The sequence below is a fragment of the Vicia villosa genome, linkage group LG2, assembly GCF_029867415.1.
Source record: "Vicia villosa cultivar HV-30 ecotype Madison, WI linkage group LG2, Vvil1.0, whole genome shotgun sequence".
Taxonomy (NCBI): Eukaryota; Viridiplantae; Streptophyta; class Magnoliopsida; order Fabales; family Fabaceae; genus Vicia; species Vicia villosa.
Window position 1 is genome coordinate 101,259,990 of NC_081181.1, and position 19,015 is coordinate 101,279,004.

At 37.9% G+C, this 19,015-nt stretch overlaps 2 protein-coding genes and 2 long non-coding RNA genes across 4 annotated transcripts; 2 read left to right on the top strand and 2 right to left on the bottom strand.

The window, feature by feature from the left end:
* Nucleotides 1-1,968: 1,968 nt before the first annotated feature.
* On the top strand, nt 1,969-9,965 carry LOC131649667 (polygalacturonase inhibitor-like). Its single transcript, XM_058919419.1, has 4 exons — nt 1,969-2,067; nt 2,216-2,374; nt 2,515-3,117; nt 8,899-9,965. Exons 1-4 carry the CDS (start codon nt 1,969-1,971, stop codon nt 9,352-9,354), a joined length of 1,317 nt encoding a protein of 438 aa, XP_058775402.1. The 3' UTR covers nt 9,355-9,965.
* Nucleotides 9,966-11,177: 1,212 nt separating this feature from the next.
* On the bottom strand, nt 11,178-13,224 carry LOC131651704 (uncharacterized). The gene is made up of 3 exons (XR_009298479.1): nt 13,108-13,224; nt 12,371-12,657; nt 11,178-11,289 (listed from the first exon to the last, which is right to left on the bottom strand). It is a non-coding gene; the product is annotated as an uncharacterized LOC131651704 (long non-coding RNA).
* A 108-nt stretch (nt 13,225-13,332) lies between these two features.
* LOC131651703 (uncharacterized) lies at nt 13,333-14,499 on the bottom strand. Its single transcript, XR_009298478.1, has 3 exons — nt 14,204-14,499; nt 13,622-14,091; nt 13,333-13,532 (listed from the first exon to the last, which is right to left on the bottom strand). It is a non-coding gene; the product is annotated as an uncharacterized LOC131651703 (long non-coding RNA).
* Nucleotides 14,500-15,407: 908 nt separating this feature from the next.
* LOC131649668 (uncharacterized) lies at nt 15,408-16,457 on the top strand. Its single transcript, XM_058919420.1, has one exon. It carries the CDS (start codon nt 15,408-15,410, stop codon nt 16,455-16,457), a length of 1,050 nt encoding a protein of 349 aa, XP_058775403.1.
* The last annotated feature ends 2,558 nt before the right edge of the window (nt 16,458-19,015 follow it).

The following is a 19,015-nucleotide window of genomic DNA, read 5'->3' on the forward strand; positions in this document are numbered from 1 at the left end:
AGTCCAAATAAGAACCCTGCATATTAATGTTCATTTAATTTTCATCACAGGACTTAATATTTGCTGCATATTAGAAGTTCTATAAAATTTTCATTTAATTTTCATTTAATTTTCATTTAGTTTTCTTCAGAGTACTTCACAGGACTTCATATTAATGTTTATATTTAGTTTTCTTTTTTATAGAATGACATTTGCTGCTTGGTGGTGATAGCCAAGTTTGAAATCTCACATGAAGCTGGAGTTTTTAGCTAAACATCCTGAGTTAGGTGGTCCACATGGACGACATCCTATTGATCCAGCACGTGAAAATGAAACATTGAGAATAAAACAAATGGAGTTGGAGGAAGCATTGAGACTTTCACAAGAGCAAATAATGCTTACACAACAACAAATTCAACAACAAGTGCAACAACAAATACAACAAACAAATGCAACAACAAATGCAACAAATATTTCAACAACAATATGGTGGTGGTGGATTTGGGGCGGTTGGTAACCAAAGAGTGGTAAACGAGAATGATGAAGAAAATGAAAATAACGCGGACAACCCGGATCCTGAGTGAATATTATTTTGCATTTAAATATTTTGGATTAATCATGAATTTCTTTATATTAATTATTAATTATGAATTTCTTTATATTAAATATGAATTTAAATATTTAGAATAAACTTTAAATTTAGTATTTTTTTTTAAAATTGAATTTAAATTATTCATTATATTTATATTATTCTAAATATTAATTTTAATATTTAGAATAATATAAATATATATTTTTTTTATTATATACGTTACTGTTTGCGTTGTGTATTTAACAAGGTATTGTGGTTGGGTAATGTTGTTAATCTTTCTCATGAGGACTTCAAGAGCTTCGGGAGGATTCAAGAAAAGGTGAAAAACACCAAAATTAAAGTTATTCTTAATACAATTTGGATAGCTTTAATTTGATGTACTTGGAATATGAGAAATACAATCATTTTTTATAACAGTATCTTTAGCTTCTATGAGGTGATATCAAATATCTTGTATTTTTCATGGAGATGGGTTAGTAATAAGGAACTTCCAAGTCGGATTAATTTTTATGATTGGTATAAATTGTCATTACTTTGTATTAAAAATTCTTAGTGTGTTCTTGTTGTAAGGGTTGCACCCCTAGTGCGATGTCTTATAATCAATTGCTTATTAAAAAAAAAAACAAGGTACTGTCAAAATATTTGCCAGGTGAAATTCACCCAACAAGTTTCAAATATTAAAATACTATGAAAAGTGAATTTGCGGGGTGCTATACACCTAGCAAAGTTGCGGGGTGAAACAAACCTTGCAGAATCCACTGTGTAACCTGCCGAAATTGCCTGTAGCTCTTGGAAAGCGTGTTTGCAGGGTGTTTTATACCTAGCAACGTTGCGGGTGAAAAACACCTGGCAAAATTGCAGGGTGTGTATCAACTTGCAAAAAGTTGCGACTAGCGTTTTTACGGTGTGTTTTGCACACCTCGCAACTATTGAGTTGAGGGTGATATTGAAATTTGCGCGGTGGTTTTCACCTGGTAAAACTGAGTTTTTTTTTAAGTGAATTTTATAAGAGATTTGATCCTTTTATAGTGGACAATTAATTTAGATTCTATAGTTTGTGTATAATTTGCGTGAACTGTGAAGGACTGGATCTTACGTTTTTCTTTTTTTTTTATATAAGAGTGCTTCCATATCTCAGTTTTTGATTTGCCAGTTCAAAAGACCGGAAAGTAAAGTGCCTCACAGAAGCAAAGTTTTCTTTTAATTAAAAAAATCAACAAGTTGTAGCCCTCTTTTTTTGAACACGTTTTTAAAAATATATAGTTGTTTATTTTTATTTATAATAAAAATCGAAAGAAATTGTTTACACACAAACAGCTAAGTAGCAGGAAAATGGCACTGCCAGACACAATAATTCAATTTGAAACCTCGTAATGAATCATCTAAATATAATACTCATGGTTTTAAATTGCGGTTGCGGTCGCGGATGCGGTTGCGGATGTAATGTTGCGATTGCGGCCCTTGCGGCTGCTGCGATGCGCATTGCGGCCGTTGCGGTGTGAATTTAACTTAGGAAATATTTGAAATACACCACTAAAAAACACTAATTGTTAATGTTTTACATTACAAATCACATGTAAATTAAGTTTATGGGTTCTCAAATGTTGAGTTATGATGAAAATATGTGAAGAAACATGAGGGAAGGTGTTTGATGCAAATTTTAGTGTTGTTAGACGTGTGATTACAAATCACACCGCAATTGCGGCCCGATGCGGATGCGGAGATTACCGCATCAGCAATATTGCGGCCGCAATTGCGGTTGCGGACCGCAATTTAAAACCAATTAATACTACTACACTTGTTGTATGTAAAATATATAAAAACAGTATTAATCTATTGCTGCCTTTTCTTGAGCACGTTATATTTATCATGCATGTTTCCCATTACATTCTATAAATACATATCAACAACATAGTATTAGTACCAATTAACAAACACTGTAATCCAACCAAAATATCAAAACCATGATGTTTGGTGAATCTCTTGTTTTGTGTTTCCTTTCACTTCTGTTATTCTCTCCATTTGCAACCTCAGAGGAATGCAACCCACAAGACAAGAAGGCATTGCTCCAAATCAAGAAGCATTTCAACACATCTAAAACTCTTCAAAACATATGGAATCCAAAAACAGATTGTTGTATCTGGGATTGGATCGACTGCGACCCATCCACCAACCGTGTCACCGGCCTCGTTATGACATTCGACTTCAACGTCCCAAGCACTGATATCGTTGGCCATATACCTTCTTCAGTTGCTCAACTCCCTTATCTCGACCACCTCGAATTCAACGGTTTACCCAAACTCACCGGCACAATCAACCCCGTTATCTCCCACCTCAAACATCTCAAGCATCTTGTCATTTCTTCCACTGGTATCTCAGGTACAATCCCGTCTTTCTTGAGCCAATTCCAAAACCTCGAAGTTCTCGATCTATCCCGTAACAGTTTCACCGGAACCATACCAAGTTGGCTTTCTCAGTTGCCTAAGATAACAACCTTACGCTTGAACGATAACAAGCTTACCGGCCAAATTCCAAACTCATTTAGTGTTAGGCCTAGCAGAATTAAAAAGAAACCTGGCTGGCTTAATGACTTTTATAATTAAGTAGTAGTTTTATTATCTATTGTAAGATGGCTTTGGGTTGTAATATTTAAAGCAAGAGAGGCCCACGGCCCAATGCATAGCAAACCCTAGAACTATTTATATCCTTGTATGTGCTGAATTCAAGTAAGAAGAAAGTTGTTTTTATGTTGTTATCCTTTTATGCATTCTAGATCTAGATTTAGTTAGAGTAGACTATCATTGGTGCTTTCATTCCCTTGTTCCTCAACCTCCTCCCTTATGGCTCCACCTAAACCACCAAATCCCCCTAACAAAGAGATTATTGATGAAGCAATAGCCATGGCTGTCCAAACCTCGCGGTTGCACTTGGATAGCGCTATGCAGGAAACTCAGCAGCAGCTAGACGCACGGTTTCTCATGACCAACGACGAGCTGCAGCAACTGCGTTCAAGAATGGATAACGAGTCTCAACTCGAGTCTGAACGATATGATGCGCTGGTTGCGCTACTACACACACTGCAGATTCAGCGAGACCAGCCAGCTGCGCCACCCAATCCAGCCACTGCTTCTTCAGGTAATACTCACTCCTTTTCACCCTCACCCGCTGTGATTAACCCATCCGTTTCCCTAATGACCACACCTGTCCACACACCACTTCCTCAAACACCGTCCCAGCCCCTTCACACTACCCATACTACCATTTTGCAACAACCACCGTATATCTCAGCAGCTCCCCCTCCACCACCTTTTCCCCCTTACTCCCCTTTTCTTCATAACCAAAACCCTCAAAACAATTTCACTCTTCAAACCCCTTATCCACCATTATCCCAGATTCCTCCTCTACCCACTTTTCGTTCCCCAAAGCTCGAACTTACACTTTTTGATGGATCTAACCCTCTTGAGTGGTTATTCCAAGCTGATCAGTATTTTAGTTTCTATAACCTCCCACCCGAAAATAGGTTATCCATGATTTCTTTTTATATGAAAGGTGATGCGCTGGGCTGGTTTAAATGGATGCACCAGAATCAGTTATTGACAAATTGGTTTGATTTTACTAAAGCCCTAGAGCTACGTTTTGGTCCCTCCACCTTTGAGAATCACCAGGCTGAATTATTTAAGTTAAAACAAGAGGGGTCAGTAGTAGAGTATCAAACTCAATTTGAAAAACTTGGCAATCAGGTGGTAGGATTACCTCCTACAGCAATTCTAAATTGTTTTATTTCCGGTCTTTCATCGGAAATTCGTCATGAACTAGCCATTCTCAAACCGGGTACTATTTCACAAGCTATTGGTCTAGCGAAGTTAATAGAGTCAAAGTTAAAAGAGACCAAACAAAAAACCTCAAAACCTTTTGTTTCCTACTCTAAACCAAACTCTTTTCCCTACGCCCAAAAATCTACTACCAGCACTGTTCCAACCCTTACCCTGCCACCAAAACCTCCGCAAACCTCACAGCCTCCAAGATTTCCAATCAGAAAATTATCTCAAGCCCAATTACAAGAAAGAAGAGCCCAAGGTCTATGTTTCAACTGTGACGAAAAGTTTGTAGTGGGCCATAAATGCTCTACCAGCAGGTTTTTGTTGCTGCTAGGGGATGAGGATGATACCGATATTAATTCTGATACAGAGTTAATAGATAGTGAGAAAGATTCAGGACTGCTCGATACCTATTTCCAACTGTCAACACATGTAGTCACCGGTCAGTTTTCCCCCCAAACACTGAAATTCAATGGAAAAATTGGCGGCCTTTCCGTTATGGTCCTTGTGGACACAGGCAGCACACATAATATCCTACAACCAAGAATTGCCCAGCACCTTAGCCTCCCAACCACACCTATCTCCCAATTTTCTGTAATGGTAGGGAATGGTTCCCACCTTCAATGCCAAGGGATTTGTGAAAATGTTCAGATTATACTTCAAAATAAACCATTCAATGTCCCTTTTTATCTACTTCCTATTGAGGGGGCAGATGTTGTACTTGGAATGGCCTGGTTGAGAACCCTTGGCACAATCCAGGCGGATTTCTCAATACCCTCAATCACCTTCACTCACCTAAACAAAGCTATCACACTTAAAGGGGATTCCTCCCATAATCCTACATCATCCAGCCTACACCAACTTCGCCACCTCATACATACCAATTCTGTGGCTTCCCTACACTTAATGATTCTTCAACCAACCCCTTCACCAGAATTTCCCACTGACAACCAAACATCACCACTAAACTCCTTACCATCCGACCTACACCCTGCCATTTCCAAACTTATTCACACCTTCGAACCAATTTTTCATATTCCCACATCTTTACCCCCATTACGACCCCATGACCACCACATTACCCTTCTCCCAAACACACCCTCAATAAACGTTAAACCATATCGCTATCCCCACTGCCAAAAGGATGCCATGACTTCCATTATTCAAGAAATGTTACACAATGGAACCATTATCCCAAGTACTAGCCCATTTTCATCCCCGGTTATATTAGTAAAAAAAAAAGACGGCACTTGGCGATTTTGTGTGGACTATAGAGCTTTAAATGCAGTTACAATCAAAGACAAATTTCCCATCCCAACCATAGACGAACTATTAGATGAACTAGGTTCGGCCACCATTTTCACCAAGATAGATCTACGTTCTGGCTATCACCAGATCCGGGTTGCATCCGAGGATACGCATAAAACAGCTTTTCGCACGTTCGACGGGCATTATGAATTCCTTGTAATGCCCTTCGGACTCACAAACGCTCCATCTACTTTTCAATCAGCTATGAACGACCTATTACGTCCTTACTTAAGGCGGTTCGTTTTAGTTTTCTTTGATGATATACTTATTTACAGCACTAACTTCACAGATCATTTACACCATTTGCAGGTTGTTTTTGAGTTACTTTACACTCAATCTTTCTTTGTCAAACTCTCTAAGTGTGTTTTTGCAGTGGACAGTATTGATTACCTAGGTCATGTAATTTCAAAGGAGGGTGTTGCCCCTGACCCAGAAAAAGTGAAAGCTATTCTAGATTGGCCTCCGCCACGATCACTCACGGCTCTCCGTGGTTTTTTAGGCCTCACCGGGTTTTATAGACGTTTTGTTAAAAATTACGCCACTCTCGCCGCTCCCCTCACCGATCTTCTACGTTCTACTAAATTATCATGGAGTACAGAGGCACAGTTGGCCTTTACAGAGCTTAAGAACAAGATGACCGACATGCCGGTTCTTGTTTTACCAGATTTTACACAAATTTTTGTCATCGAAACAGATGCTTCCGGCGTAGCCATTGGTGCAGTCTTGTCTCAGAATGGCCATCCTATTGCGTTCTTCAGCAAGAAAATGTGCCCTCGCATGCAGTCAGCTTCGGTCTATGTCCGGGAGATGTTCGCAATCACTGAGGCTGTCAAGAAATGGCGGCAGTACATTATTGGTCAGAAGTTTCATATATATACAGATCAAAAGAGCCTCAAAAATTTGTTACTGCAAAAGATTCAAACGCCGGAGCAGCAGAAATGGGCAACCAAACTACAAGGTTTTAATTTTGAAATTTTCTACAAACCTGGATCCTCCAACATAGTCGCAGACGCTTTGAGCAGGAAATTTGAACCAGCAACACCAATGTTTTTGTCCTTGTCATCCCCAGTTCCCAGATTGTTAGAGACTCTTCGCCAGTTCTATGCAAACGATTCCTTGGGTCAGAATCTGGTCCATCAAAGTTTACACAGTTCAACAGAGAGACAGTTCTACAAATTTTCAAAAGGGCTATTATTTTACAAGGACAAATTCTTCATACCTGATATTCAACAACTCAGAAAACAGATCCTCTTCGAGTTCCATGCCACTCCTACCGCTGGTCATTCAGGAGTAAAAGCTACTTTGGCTCGCTTAGCTTCCTCTTTCTCATGGCCAGGAATGCACCTCGGAGTCAAAAACATGGTTAAGTATTGTGATGTTTGTCAGCATAACAAGTACCTAACTCAAAAGAAAAAAGGACTACTTCAGCCATTACCTGCACCAAACAAGGTCTGGGATGAACTCACGATGGATTTCATCACCCACCTTCCCAGTTCCTTTGGTCATACTACGATCTGGGTCATTTGTGATAGGCTCACGAAATTTGTTCACTTTCTGGCTTTACCATCCAAATATACAGCAAAAGACTTGGCTTCTCGCTTTGCAGTAGAAATTTTTCGCCTCCATGGAATACCCAAGTCCATCATCTCAGACCGCGATCCCTTGTTTTTGAGCAAATTCTGGAAAGAATTTTTTAAAATACAAGGCACTACATTAAAATACAGTTCTTCTTACCATCCCGAAACAGACGGCCAAACTGAAGTGGTGAATAGATCTTTAGAAACTTACTTGCGTTGTCTAGTGAATGACCATCCTCGACACTGGTATAAGTTTCTGCACCTTGCTGAGTATTGGTACAACACCTCTTTCCACACAGCTATTCAGATGACTCCGTTCAAAGCTTTATATGGTAGAGATCCACCATCCATTCCCGACTATGTCTCTGGATCCACCATGGACGACACCTTAGATCTCAACCTGCAACAACGTCAACTGATTCTAACACAGTTAAAGATCAACTTTGATAAAAGTAAAAGCAAGATGGAAAAGCAAGCAAACACGAAACGCCTTGATTTTACCTTTAAAGTGGGTGACCTGGTCTTACTGAAACTCCAGCCATATCGACAGACCACTGTGAACAGAAGAGTTTCTCAAAAACTCTCTAAGAGATTCTTTGGACCATATAAAATCATTCGGCGGATCGGAACAGTTGCTTATATGTTGGATCTTCCCTCATCTTCTCGGATCCACCCCGTCGTTCATGTATCGTTGTTGAGGCCCTATCACGGTGACACACCCCCTCACGGTTCTAGTAGCCCACCACCCCCAAAAGATTTTCAGTTTATGGATCAACAGCTCATGGAGGATGGGTGTTTAAGTGAATCGGAACTGGCTCAGAGTGAACAAGTGCAGAAGGAAGATAAGAGATCTTATGAGTCTAAAGTAGAAGGAGAGAGACATAAGGAGACTCTGAGTGGAACAAATGAACATGCTTGGGAAAATCCTCCTCTAAGTACACTCCCAAAGGTACTTTCGGTTCCCAACACTAGCCAAAACGTGGACCGTGTGATGACTGCCACGACCACACCTTTGTTATCATCTCAACGGTACACTCTGCCAGACAGCTGTATCCCTTTTCCTCATTTTAAATTTTCCCCATTTTCCCATAAGACTGCATCGGATACCAACAGGCACAAGGCTCAAGACACTGCACCCCTGGAATCTCGTTCACCCTTATCTCTTCAGCCAACATCCACACCGTCCATCAAGATTGCACCATCTGCTCCTTTTCCTTCACACGTTACCGTCCCATCAGTTCCGCTGGCAAATGACACGCGTTCTCCTTCAACGGCTACCTGGCGTATGGATCACAACAATGGGCTCTCTCCAAATGGGCCGCGTACAATTCATTCCAATTTGAACCTTGAGGACAAGGTTCTTATTGGGCCCGGGAGTATTGTTAGGCCTAGCAGAATTAAAAAGAAACCTGGCTGGCTTAATGACTTTTATAATTAAGTAGTAGTTTTATTATCTATTGTAAGATGGCTTTGGGTTGTAATATTTAAAGCAAGAGAGGCCCACGGCCCAATGCATAGCAAACCCTAGAACTATTTATATCCTTGTATGTGCTGAATTCAAGTAAGAAGAAAGTTGTTTTTATGTTGTTATCCTTTTATGCATTCTAGATCTAGATTTAGTTAGAGTAGACTATCATTTAGTTCCTTCAAGAAACCCGGGCCAGATATATATCTATCAAACAACCGTCTTTCTGGCCACATTCCTGCTTCACTGGGCCAACTAGATCCGGAGTCGATAGACTTATCGGGGAACAAGCTGGAAGGTGATGCTTCTTTTCTTTTCGGGAGCAAGAAAAGGACACAGGCCATTGACCTTTCGAGGAACTTGTTGTCGTTTGATCTTTCAAAAGTGGGTGTTCCAAAGAGTTTGACATTTTTGCATCTGGATCATAATTATATATATGGGAAGGTTCCACAGGCATTGACCAAAGTGGACGACTTGGGGCGGTTTAATGTGAGTTATAATTTGTTGTGTGGTGAGATACCGCAGGGTGGGCGTGCGGATTTGCAAAGGTTTGGTGTGTTGGCTTTTTATCACAACAAGTGTTTGTGTGGGTCACCCCTTCCCAAATGCAAGTGATAAACAAGAGGCTGCTCAAGTTAAAAATGAATGTCTTGTTTTAATAACAACTTTTATTTATGTACCAATTTGAATTTGTATGCAATGTTCAATGTTCAACTGATAAGTTGAGCTGCTGTTGTACTTTTGATTAATTGTTTGTACTTCAAGTTTAAACTATGTAACCTAATACTGAAGTATACGAGTCTAACAAATTTATGTTTGCATTAAATCCATAGATTCCAAAGGCTATACCATGTGCAAAAGAGATGACTTTTTATCTCGTTTCAAATAAACTAATATGCAGCAATAGATATCAAAGCTGGTTATTGATTTGTTCCCCCAATTTTATTTTCTCCCTCTAGATTCTCTGTATCCTTTACTTAAGGCCGGTTGCTTAAAAAAAAATAAGGGACCGGGGCTTCGGCTTCGACTTCGACTTGAGATCAAGAAATATTGATGCTATTTGTCCGTACAACGATTATCTTCCTGAAAATATGTGATAATATGCCAAAAAAAACAAAGAGATCTGGATTTGAAAACTACTGTAACTAGTCCTTAATGAGTTTCTAACAAAAAATTATGCCAATCTCTTTTGAAAGCAGGTTATATGTCATACGTTGCTCCTTCAAACTCAGCATGGATAGCTTAAGACCGACCAAAAAATTGATTACAAACACGTAGACTCAAGATTTCTGAAGATACCATCACATGAAGTAGGTCTTGGGCTGCCCAAAATTATGTAGTCAATATTGCACTTGATCCATGGATCAATAGGAGGGGACCACATTGTTGAAATATAAACTTGATTTGGGCCTAATTATTAATGGTATTTTTGGGCTTAGTAATTTTGGGCTTAGATAATTTTGGGTAGTGTTTCAAGAGAATTCTTGTAGTATTTGGAGAGTCTAGATATTTCTTATTATTGTAATATTCTCTAGAATACTCTTTGAATTTCTAGGATTAAGAACTCTCTAGAATTAGTGAGTCTAGAGTTCTCCTTAGAGTAGTATAAATAGAGATGTAATCCTACACATTTGTATCAAGCAAAAAATACAAAGTTCTCTCTTCCATAAAGAATTCTCCTACTTCTCAAATTTCTATTCAAGCCTCCAATATTTCTAAACACTTGTCCTACACACAAAAACAACCTTAATTCCAACAAAGTGGTACCAGAGCTTCAAGGCACTACAACGAATAAGGGCTTTAAAAGCGCTTATTTTGAGCTATTACAGCGCTTTAAAGCGCTGGCTAGGTAACAAAAGCGCTTTTGAAAGCGCTCTGGTAGGTCCCCCTATAAGAGCGCTTTTTCCAGAAAAGCGCTCTGGTAGACACCCCTATAAGAGCGCTTTTCTGAAAAAAGCGCTCTGATAGCTCCCCCTATAAGAGCGCTTTTCCAAAAGCGTTTTCGTAGGTTGGGTTTTTTTTTTATGTTTTTTTTAATCTTTGGCAGCGCTTTTTGTAATAAAGCGCTTTAGTATTTTGACATATCTCAAATTCTCACTAATATTTTGAGAAAAACATTTAGTATATTAAACAAATAAAAATTTAAAAAAATATACATTTAATATGAAACATTTTATGAATTAGTATTGCATATATTTATTATCAAAATACAAATAAAACATCACTAATTTTATAAGTGCTCTATAAGCAAAGTTTACAATCAAATTCTCAAAACACAAAATACAATACAAATATATATATATATATATATATATATATATATATATATATATATATATATATATATATATATATATATATATATATATATATATATATATATATATATATATATATATATATATATATATATATATATATATATATATATATATATATATATATATATACTAATTTGCTCCCTAATAAAACTAGTTCCCTCCAGTCGAACGTGACTCTCGATGGCCATAATTGACTTTCCAACAATGCACAAATCAACTTCTAATTTATCTTCAATTGTCCATTGCATGTATACATATAAGAATAAGAAGAAAAAGAAATAAAGTTAATATAGGAGTATAATACATATTGACTAAATGACTTATAGATAAGTCACATAAATAAATTGTCGAGAAAAACATGAATAGGTTCAAAGGAAAGATATAGTTAGAACTCAGTATCAATAATAATTAAACTCAATTACTCACTTCACATTTTGAATGATTTCATCATTGAAACTTCATAAACTAGAGCATCGACCGTAATAGGGATTTAAAAATAGCAAGACCTCATGTTTAAAACTTCATGAAAATAGATCAACCATTGAATAATTACTTAATCACAGTTCACATTTGTCCATTGTTTAGTAAGTTCATCTTTAATCCCAATCATTTATAGATAGAAAACAATGCTCTTTGAATGTATTCACTAAATTTTTGAAACCAAATTCAAATAAGTGTATACCAATTCAATAAGTACAGCAGAAAAAATTTGGGCCAGTGTAAATTAAAATAGTGAATCACCACACCAACAAAAATATCTCCAACCATAGATAAAAAATATCTACTACTCAAATTTACTAAATTACGAAAATCAATTTCAGATTTTGAGAAAATGAAGATTTGAGGTTTTTAATAGAAAATTTGGGGTTTTCAAAATTGATAGTGGAGTTTTCAAAATTCAAAATTATTTTGAGCTGCTCTAAAACCTGCTCATAACAATTAACTAGCCATTGGAGACCTTTCAGCCGGTATTCTTTTAGACAACCTGTAAATAATTCGGGTGTTTGAGCAGTGGATGCTACTGGCGTGGTTGATTTGCAATATGACAACATAATATTAAAACTGACAAGTTATTGCCTAGTTTCAAAATCCTCAGTAACATGCAGTTGAAGAACACCCAAATATGCTAATATACATGTAGTGTGTGCATTTATACATCCATGTAGCAAGAGAGGAGATATATATATATATATATATATATATATATATATATATATATATATATATATATATATATATATATATATATATATATATATATAGAGAGAGAGAGAGAGAGAGAGAGAGAGAGAGAGTGAGAGAGAACTCACGGGGTTTGCAAATCAATATTACTCGCTCCTGCAACTTCATGCGTAAGTGAATCAGCTTCACCCACCTGTCGCAGCCTCAAACATTCATTGTCAAAAGCATTGTCAAAACTCGCTCCTGCAACTTCCGTAGATAGTAAATCTGACTTATTCTTCATAAAGTGACTGTAGAGCTCAGTTTGTTGTATCAGAAAGGTAAGCCTTTGTTGCTGTCTCTTAGCTTCTCGAAGCTCCTGTTCACGTCTCAAAGCTTCAACCGCTTCTTTCTCCTCTCTTTTTCTCACTTCGGCCTGTAACAAATGAGATTGTAAGTTAAAACAAATTCAAGCCAATTGTATAAGTGACTGTACACTCGTGCTGACATGTTCACATTCAAAAATAAATCTAAGAAGAAATTGAGATGCAAAAGTCTACCAAAAAAACTATCTTTTTCTGTCAGATATAATAGGGTGCAATATATATACTAAATAGAGCATAATTCTTCCAAACTGGGTCTCCAAAGTCAAATAAGCTGAGCATTTTATAAAACATAATTTCACTCATGAGAAAGTTTTGGATCAGTCATTTCCAGATAAATATAGATAACATATGCTTCCTATTCAAAAATTTCATTGATACAGAAGATTACAAATTACAAACAAAGTAAGACTAAGAACCTATGCATAAACAGAACGAACATAATATGAATTAGGAAGCAAATCAACAAAATAAATAAACTTCACAGAGGAATTAAAAGGTACCATCTCCTTATCTATTCGTTTCCAGAACAGCAACATGTCTCTAGCTAGTTTCCAGGTGCGAATGCTAGCACCCCTATTCCATTTAAGTGATCTACTAATTTTCATTCTAACCTGAGGAAAAATTTATTGAAATAAGTTAAGCCAAAAGTACAAAACAAACACCATAAGCTTTGAATTATATAGAAAAAAAGAATAATTCATTGTGTACTAGGGATAGCACATGCCTCTCTTTAACAGAACTCTGAGCACCTCTTAGCATCAATGAGTTGCTTTCGATGAAGAGTAGTAAAATTCCTATGATGCTTTGGTAAGTCTCTTCTTACAATGTTTAACCAAATCTTTCCAATTTTATCCATTTCCTCCTTCTTAATTGATGCAGGATCTTTCTTTACCTTTTGCTTCTTGGGTAAGATTCGCTCAATGATCTGAAACAGTTATAATTCAAAACTGAATATAAAGGAAAAAGGAAGATAAAGGATTCAGAGAGATCATCATAATCTCAACCGATACATACCTCGTAAGTGTCACCTCTTTCCAAAACCTTTACTTAATAAACCTGCAATACACCTCCCTCAGACAAAATAGACCGCTTTATGCTTCCAGCAACCCCTTCTGGAATGGATGAATTGAGACCAATATCAGACACATTCAGACTGAGATTTTGAGGTGAATTTGAAGATGACATGGCCTTTATCCGTGCCTGAAGAGATTCGTATTGAGATAGGGGTTCACCCATGCCAGCTTGGTTTTTATTTCCTAACCTTTTGTCAGAAGCCATCATTTGAGCCAACGACCCCAAATCCAAGGTACCCTTCAAGTAAAATTCATCCACATGGATATCCGAGAAACTTGAAGGGTTCGACGATGTAGCCATTCGAACTCCGTCACGGTGGTTCTGGTGACCATTCGAACTCCGTCACGGTGGTTCCAGTTCAATAGGTTATGTAACCTAATGGAAGAACCTCGACTGCTATCGAACCTAACCTGTTATCAAAATCAAAGAGAATATGCGGATGAGAGAGACATAGTGAGGTGAAATTGAAATTGAAATTTCACCACAAATAAAATAAAATATTAGGGTTTATAGTTTACTTACATATATGAATGTGTACCCACCAAATTTGCATTCGAATAGAAAAGAAGAGGATTGTTTACAGTCAAGAAGATGATTGTTGCGATGAAGAAGAAGATCGTTGCGACGGTGAAGGAATTGAAGTGTTTGAGTTCTGGGTTGGAAGGGTTTGAGTAGTGGGTTGCGACGGTGAAGGAATGAAGGGCGGGGGAGAAGGAAACGAAGAAGAAAACCAAGATTTGAAGTCTGGGATGGGATGAACTTTTTTAGGGCTTATCAGTAAAGAGATGAACGAGTGGATATGGAAATTGTCTTCTAATTTCAATTTTAATTATTGTTTTTTAAAATAATTTAAATTAAAATAAAATCTAAACCCCTATAAGGACAGGGGTTCGATCCCTGTGTTGAATCTTTTTAATTTTAATTATAATATAAACCCCTATAGGCTTTGCCAGCGCTTTTAGAGAAAAGCGCTTTGTAAGGTGTGATGTGAGTATGGTTTTTAGCAGCACTTTTCAAAAGCGTTGGCTTAAGACCCCATATAGCGGCGCTTTATATAAAACGCTTTCAACAGTTCACTTGCGTTACCCCTTTAACAGCGCTTTTTTAAAAGCGCTTTCGTAGGACCCCCATATAGCAGCGCTTTTTTTTTTAGTTTTTTAGTTTTGTTTTTTGCGAAACATATAGCAGCGCTTCTTCCATAAAGCGCCGTCTTTGATGTGCTGCTAAAACACAATTTTGGCGTAGTGAGGTCCTCAAAAGATGGCGAATGGAGGTTTCCCTTTTCAATGGCGATGCTCACAAAGAACAACTATGATAATTGGAGTATCAAGATGAAGGCGCTACTAGGATCTCAAGATGTGTGGGATGTCGTTGAGAAAGGCTTCAAGGAGCAAGATGAAGCCTCACTAAGTCAAGGTGCAAAAGATACATTGAACGAGTCAAGAAAGAGAGACAAGAAAGCTCTCTTCCTCATTTATCAATCGGTGGATGAAGATACTTTTGAGAAGATATCCAACGCAACGACGGCCAAAGAAGCATGGACAAGCTTCAAACTTGCAACAAAGGAGTTGAGCAGGTAAAAAAGATTTGTCTTCAAACTCTTAGAGGTGACTTTAAATGTTTGTTTATGGAGGAGTCCGAATCAATTTCTTATTATTTTTCTCGAGTATTAGCCGTAGTCAATCAACTTAAAAGAAATGGTGAAGATGTTGATGATGTGAAAGTCATGGAGAAAATACTTCGCACTTTAAATCCAAGTTTTGACTTCATTGTTACCAACATTGAAGAAAACAAGGATTTAAAGACCATGACCATTGAGCAACTCATGGGTTCATTACAAGCATATGAAAAAAAACAAAAGAGAAAAACTAAACAAAAGGAGGCTATAGAGCAACTACTACAACTCAACATAAAGGAAGCAAACTATGTAAACTACAAGAGCCAAAGAGGACGAGATCGTGGCCAAGATCGTGGACGTGGACGAGGATGTGGACGAGAAGGAAGAGGAGGTTACAACAACTACTCTAACAACTTCAACAATGGAGAAAGAAGTTGGAATCCACAAGCGACAAGAGGTCGTGGAAGAGGGAATTCATGGTCGAGGTACGAAAAATCACAAATCAAGTGCTTCAGCTGCAACAAGATTGGTCACTATGCATCTGAATGTAGATTCTCGAAGAAGGTTGAAGAGAAAGCTAACTTTATAGAAGAAAAAGGAGAAGAAGAAGAAACTTTGCTACTCACATGTCAAAACCAAGTTGAAGATAAAAGAAACAAGTGGTACCTCGACACTGGTGCAAGCAACCACATGTGTGGCGATCGAAGCATGTTTATAGAGATCAATGAAGCGGCAACTGGCGATGTCTCATTTGGAGATAACTCGAAGATACCGGTCAAAGGCAAAGGTAAAATTCTCATACGCTTGAAGAATGGTAGTCATCAATTCATATCCAATGTCTACTATGTTCCTAACATGAAGAATAATATTTTGAGCTTGGGACAATTATTAGAGAAAGGCTATGACATACACTTGAAAGAACATAGTCTTTTCTTAAGAGATTCTAGACATAACTTGATTGCTAAGGTGCCTATGTCAAAGAATATAATGTTTCTTTTGAACATTCAAAATTATGTGGCAAAGTGTCTTAAGGCGTGCTATACCGACTCTTCATGGCTATGGCATCTACGATTCGGGCATCTCAACTTCGACGGTCTAGAACGTTTGGCAAAGAAGAAGATGGTGAGAGGATTGCCTAGCATCAACCACCCAGACTAATTCTGCGAAGGATGTCTAATTGGGAAGCAATTTCAAAAAAGCTTTCCAAAGGAATCAACATCAAGAGTGACAAAGCCGCTAGAGCTCATACACGCAGATGTTTGTGGACCAATCAAACCCAACTCTTTTGGCAAGAGTAAGTACTTTCTCCTATTTATTGGTGATTATTCTAGAAAAACATGGGTTTATTTCTTGAAGGAGAAGTCATAAGTGTTTGAAAACTTTAAGAAGTTTAAAGCCCTTGTGGAGAAAGAAAGTGGTCTTTCCATTAAGGCCATGAGATCTGATCGAGGAGGAGAGTTCACTTCAAATGAGTTCAACAAATATTGTGAAGACCATGGAATTCGTCGTCCATTGACTGTGCCAAGATCGCCACAACAGAATGGAGTAGCAGAGAGAAAGAACCGAACCATACTTAACATGGTGTGAAGCATGCTCAAGAGCAAGAAGATGCCGAAGGAGTTTTGGGCCGAAGCAGTGGCATGTGCGGTTTACTTGACAAATCGCTCCCCAACAAGAAGCGTGCACGAGAAGACACCACAAGAAGTATGGAGTGGAAGGAAGCCTGGGATATCTCACCTTAAAGTGTTTGGAAGTATTGCCTATACTCATGTTCCAGACGAAAGAAGAACAAAGCTTGATGATAAAAGTGAGAAATATGTGTTCGTAGGTTACGACTCAAGTTCCAAAGGATACAAGCTTTATAATCCAAATAGTGGAAAGATCTTCATAAGTCGCGACGTGGAGTTCGATGAAGAAGATTTTTGGGATTGGAGTGTTCAAGAAGAAAGGTATGATTTTCTTCCTTACTTTGAAGAAGAAGAAGAAATTGAACAACCAATGATAGAGGAACATCTTACACCACCGACCTCACCGAAACCAAGGTTGGAAGAAACAAGCTCAAGTGAGAGGACACCGCGACTAAGGAGCATTGAAGAGCTTAATGAGGTAATTGAAAACCTGAACGATATTAATCTCTTATGTCTTTTTTGTGATTGTGAACCTCTAAGCTACCAAGAAGCGGCAGAAAACATAAAGCGGAGAGACGCTATGGATGAAGAAATCAAGTCAATCACGAAGAATGATACGTGGGAAGATGGGTGTACAAGGCGAAGAAGAATGCAAAAGGAGACGTGGAGAGATATAAAGCAAGATTGGTGGCGAAAGGATATAATCAAAGACAAGGAATTGACTATGATGAGGTATTTGCTCCCGTTGCTCATCTTGAAACTATTAGACTGATCATTTCTTTGGAAGCCCAAAATAAATGGAAGATCTATCAAATGGATGTGAAGTCGGCCTTCTCGAATGGTTTCCTCGAAGAATAAGTTTATATCGAGCAACCATTGGGCTATGAAGTAAAAGTCTTGAAGTTGAAGAAGGCCTTGTACGTTCTCAAGCAAGCACTAAGAGCTTGGAATGTTTGAATCGACAAGTACTTTCAAGACAAGAACTTCATCAAGTGTCCATATGAGCATGCACTTTATATCAAAGCGCAAAATGGAGATATTTTGATTGTATGCTTGTATGTAGATGACTTGATTTTCACAGGGAACAATCCAAGCATGTTCGAAGAGTTCAAGAAAGACATGTCAAATGAATTTGAGATGACAGATATGGGGCTCATGGCATATTATCTCGGCATCGAAGTAAAGCAAGGAGACAAGGGAATTTTCATCACCCAAGAAGGCTATGCCAAAGAAGTACTTAAGAAATTTAAGATGGATGACGCCAATCCAGTTGGCACCCCGATGGAATGTGGAAGCAAGTTGAGCAAGCATGAAAATGGAGAGATTGTGGATCCAACTCTTTACAAAAGTTTGGTTGGAAGTTTACGTTACTTGACATGTACAAGGCCGGATATTCTCTATGCCGTAGGAGTCGTAAGTCGCTACATGGAAGCTCCAACAACAACTCACTTCAAGGCGGCAAAGAGAATTCTTTGATACATCAAAGGTATAATAAATTTTGGCTTGCACTATTACTCTTCTAAGAATTATGAGATTGTTGGCTATAGTGATAGCGATTGGAGTGGAGACTTGGATGATAGAAAGAGCACTATTGGTTTTGTGTTCTTTATGGGAGATAATGCTTTCACTTGGATGTCAAAGATGCAACCTATAGTCACACTATCAACTTGTGAAGCCGAGTATGTCGTTGCCACATCATGTATTTGTCATGCAGTTTGGCGAAGGAACTTGCTGAAAGAGTTAAAGATGCCACAAAAAGATCCTATGGAAATATGTGTTGACAATAAATCAACACTTGCATTAGCGAAGAATCCCATCTTTCATGAAAGAAGTAAGCACATCGACACCCGTTACCACTTCATAAGAGAATGCATCGAGAGAAAAGAGGTAAAGTTGAAGTATGTGATGTCTCAAGATCAAGCTGCCGACATTTTCACCAAGCCACTTAAGTTGGAAACTTTCGTGAAGCTAAGGAGTATGTTTGGAGTCACAAATCAAGTTTAAGGGGGGATGTTGAAATATAAACTTGATTTGGGCCTAATTATTAATGGTATTCTTGGGCTTAGTAATTTTGGGTTTAGATAATTT

Excerpts from the sequence above, each read along its gene's own strand:
- LOC131649667 (XM_058919419.1), top strand. The coding sequence starts at position 1,969 with ATGGTTTTAAATTGCGGTTGCGGTCGCGGATGCGGTTGCGGATGTAAT. Across the intron at positions 2,375-2,514 it reads TTAATACTACTACACTTGTT|TCCAACCAAAATATCAAAAC; the intron begins GTATGTAAAATA and ends CAAACACTGTAA. Across the intron at positions 3,118-8,898 it reads AAATTCCAAACTCATTTAGT|AGTAGACTATCATTTAGTTC; the intron begins GTTAGGCCTAGC and ends AGATTTAGTTAG.
- LOC131649668 (XM_058919420.1), top strand. The coding sequence starts at position 15,408 with ATGGAGAAAATACTTCGCACTTTAAATCCAAGTTTTGACTTCATTGTT.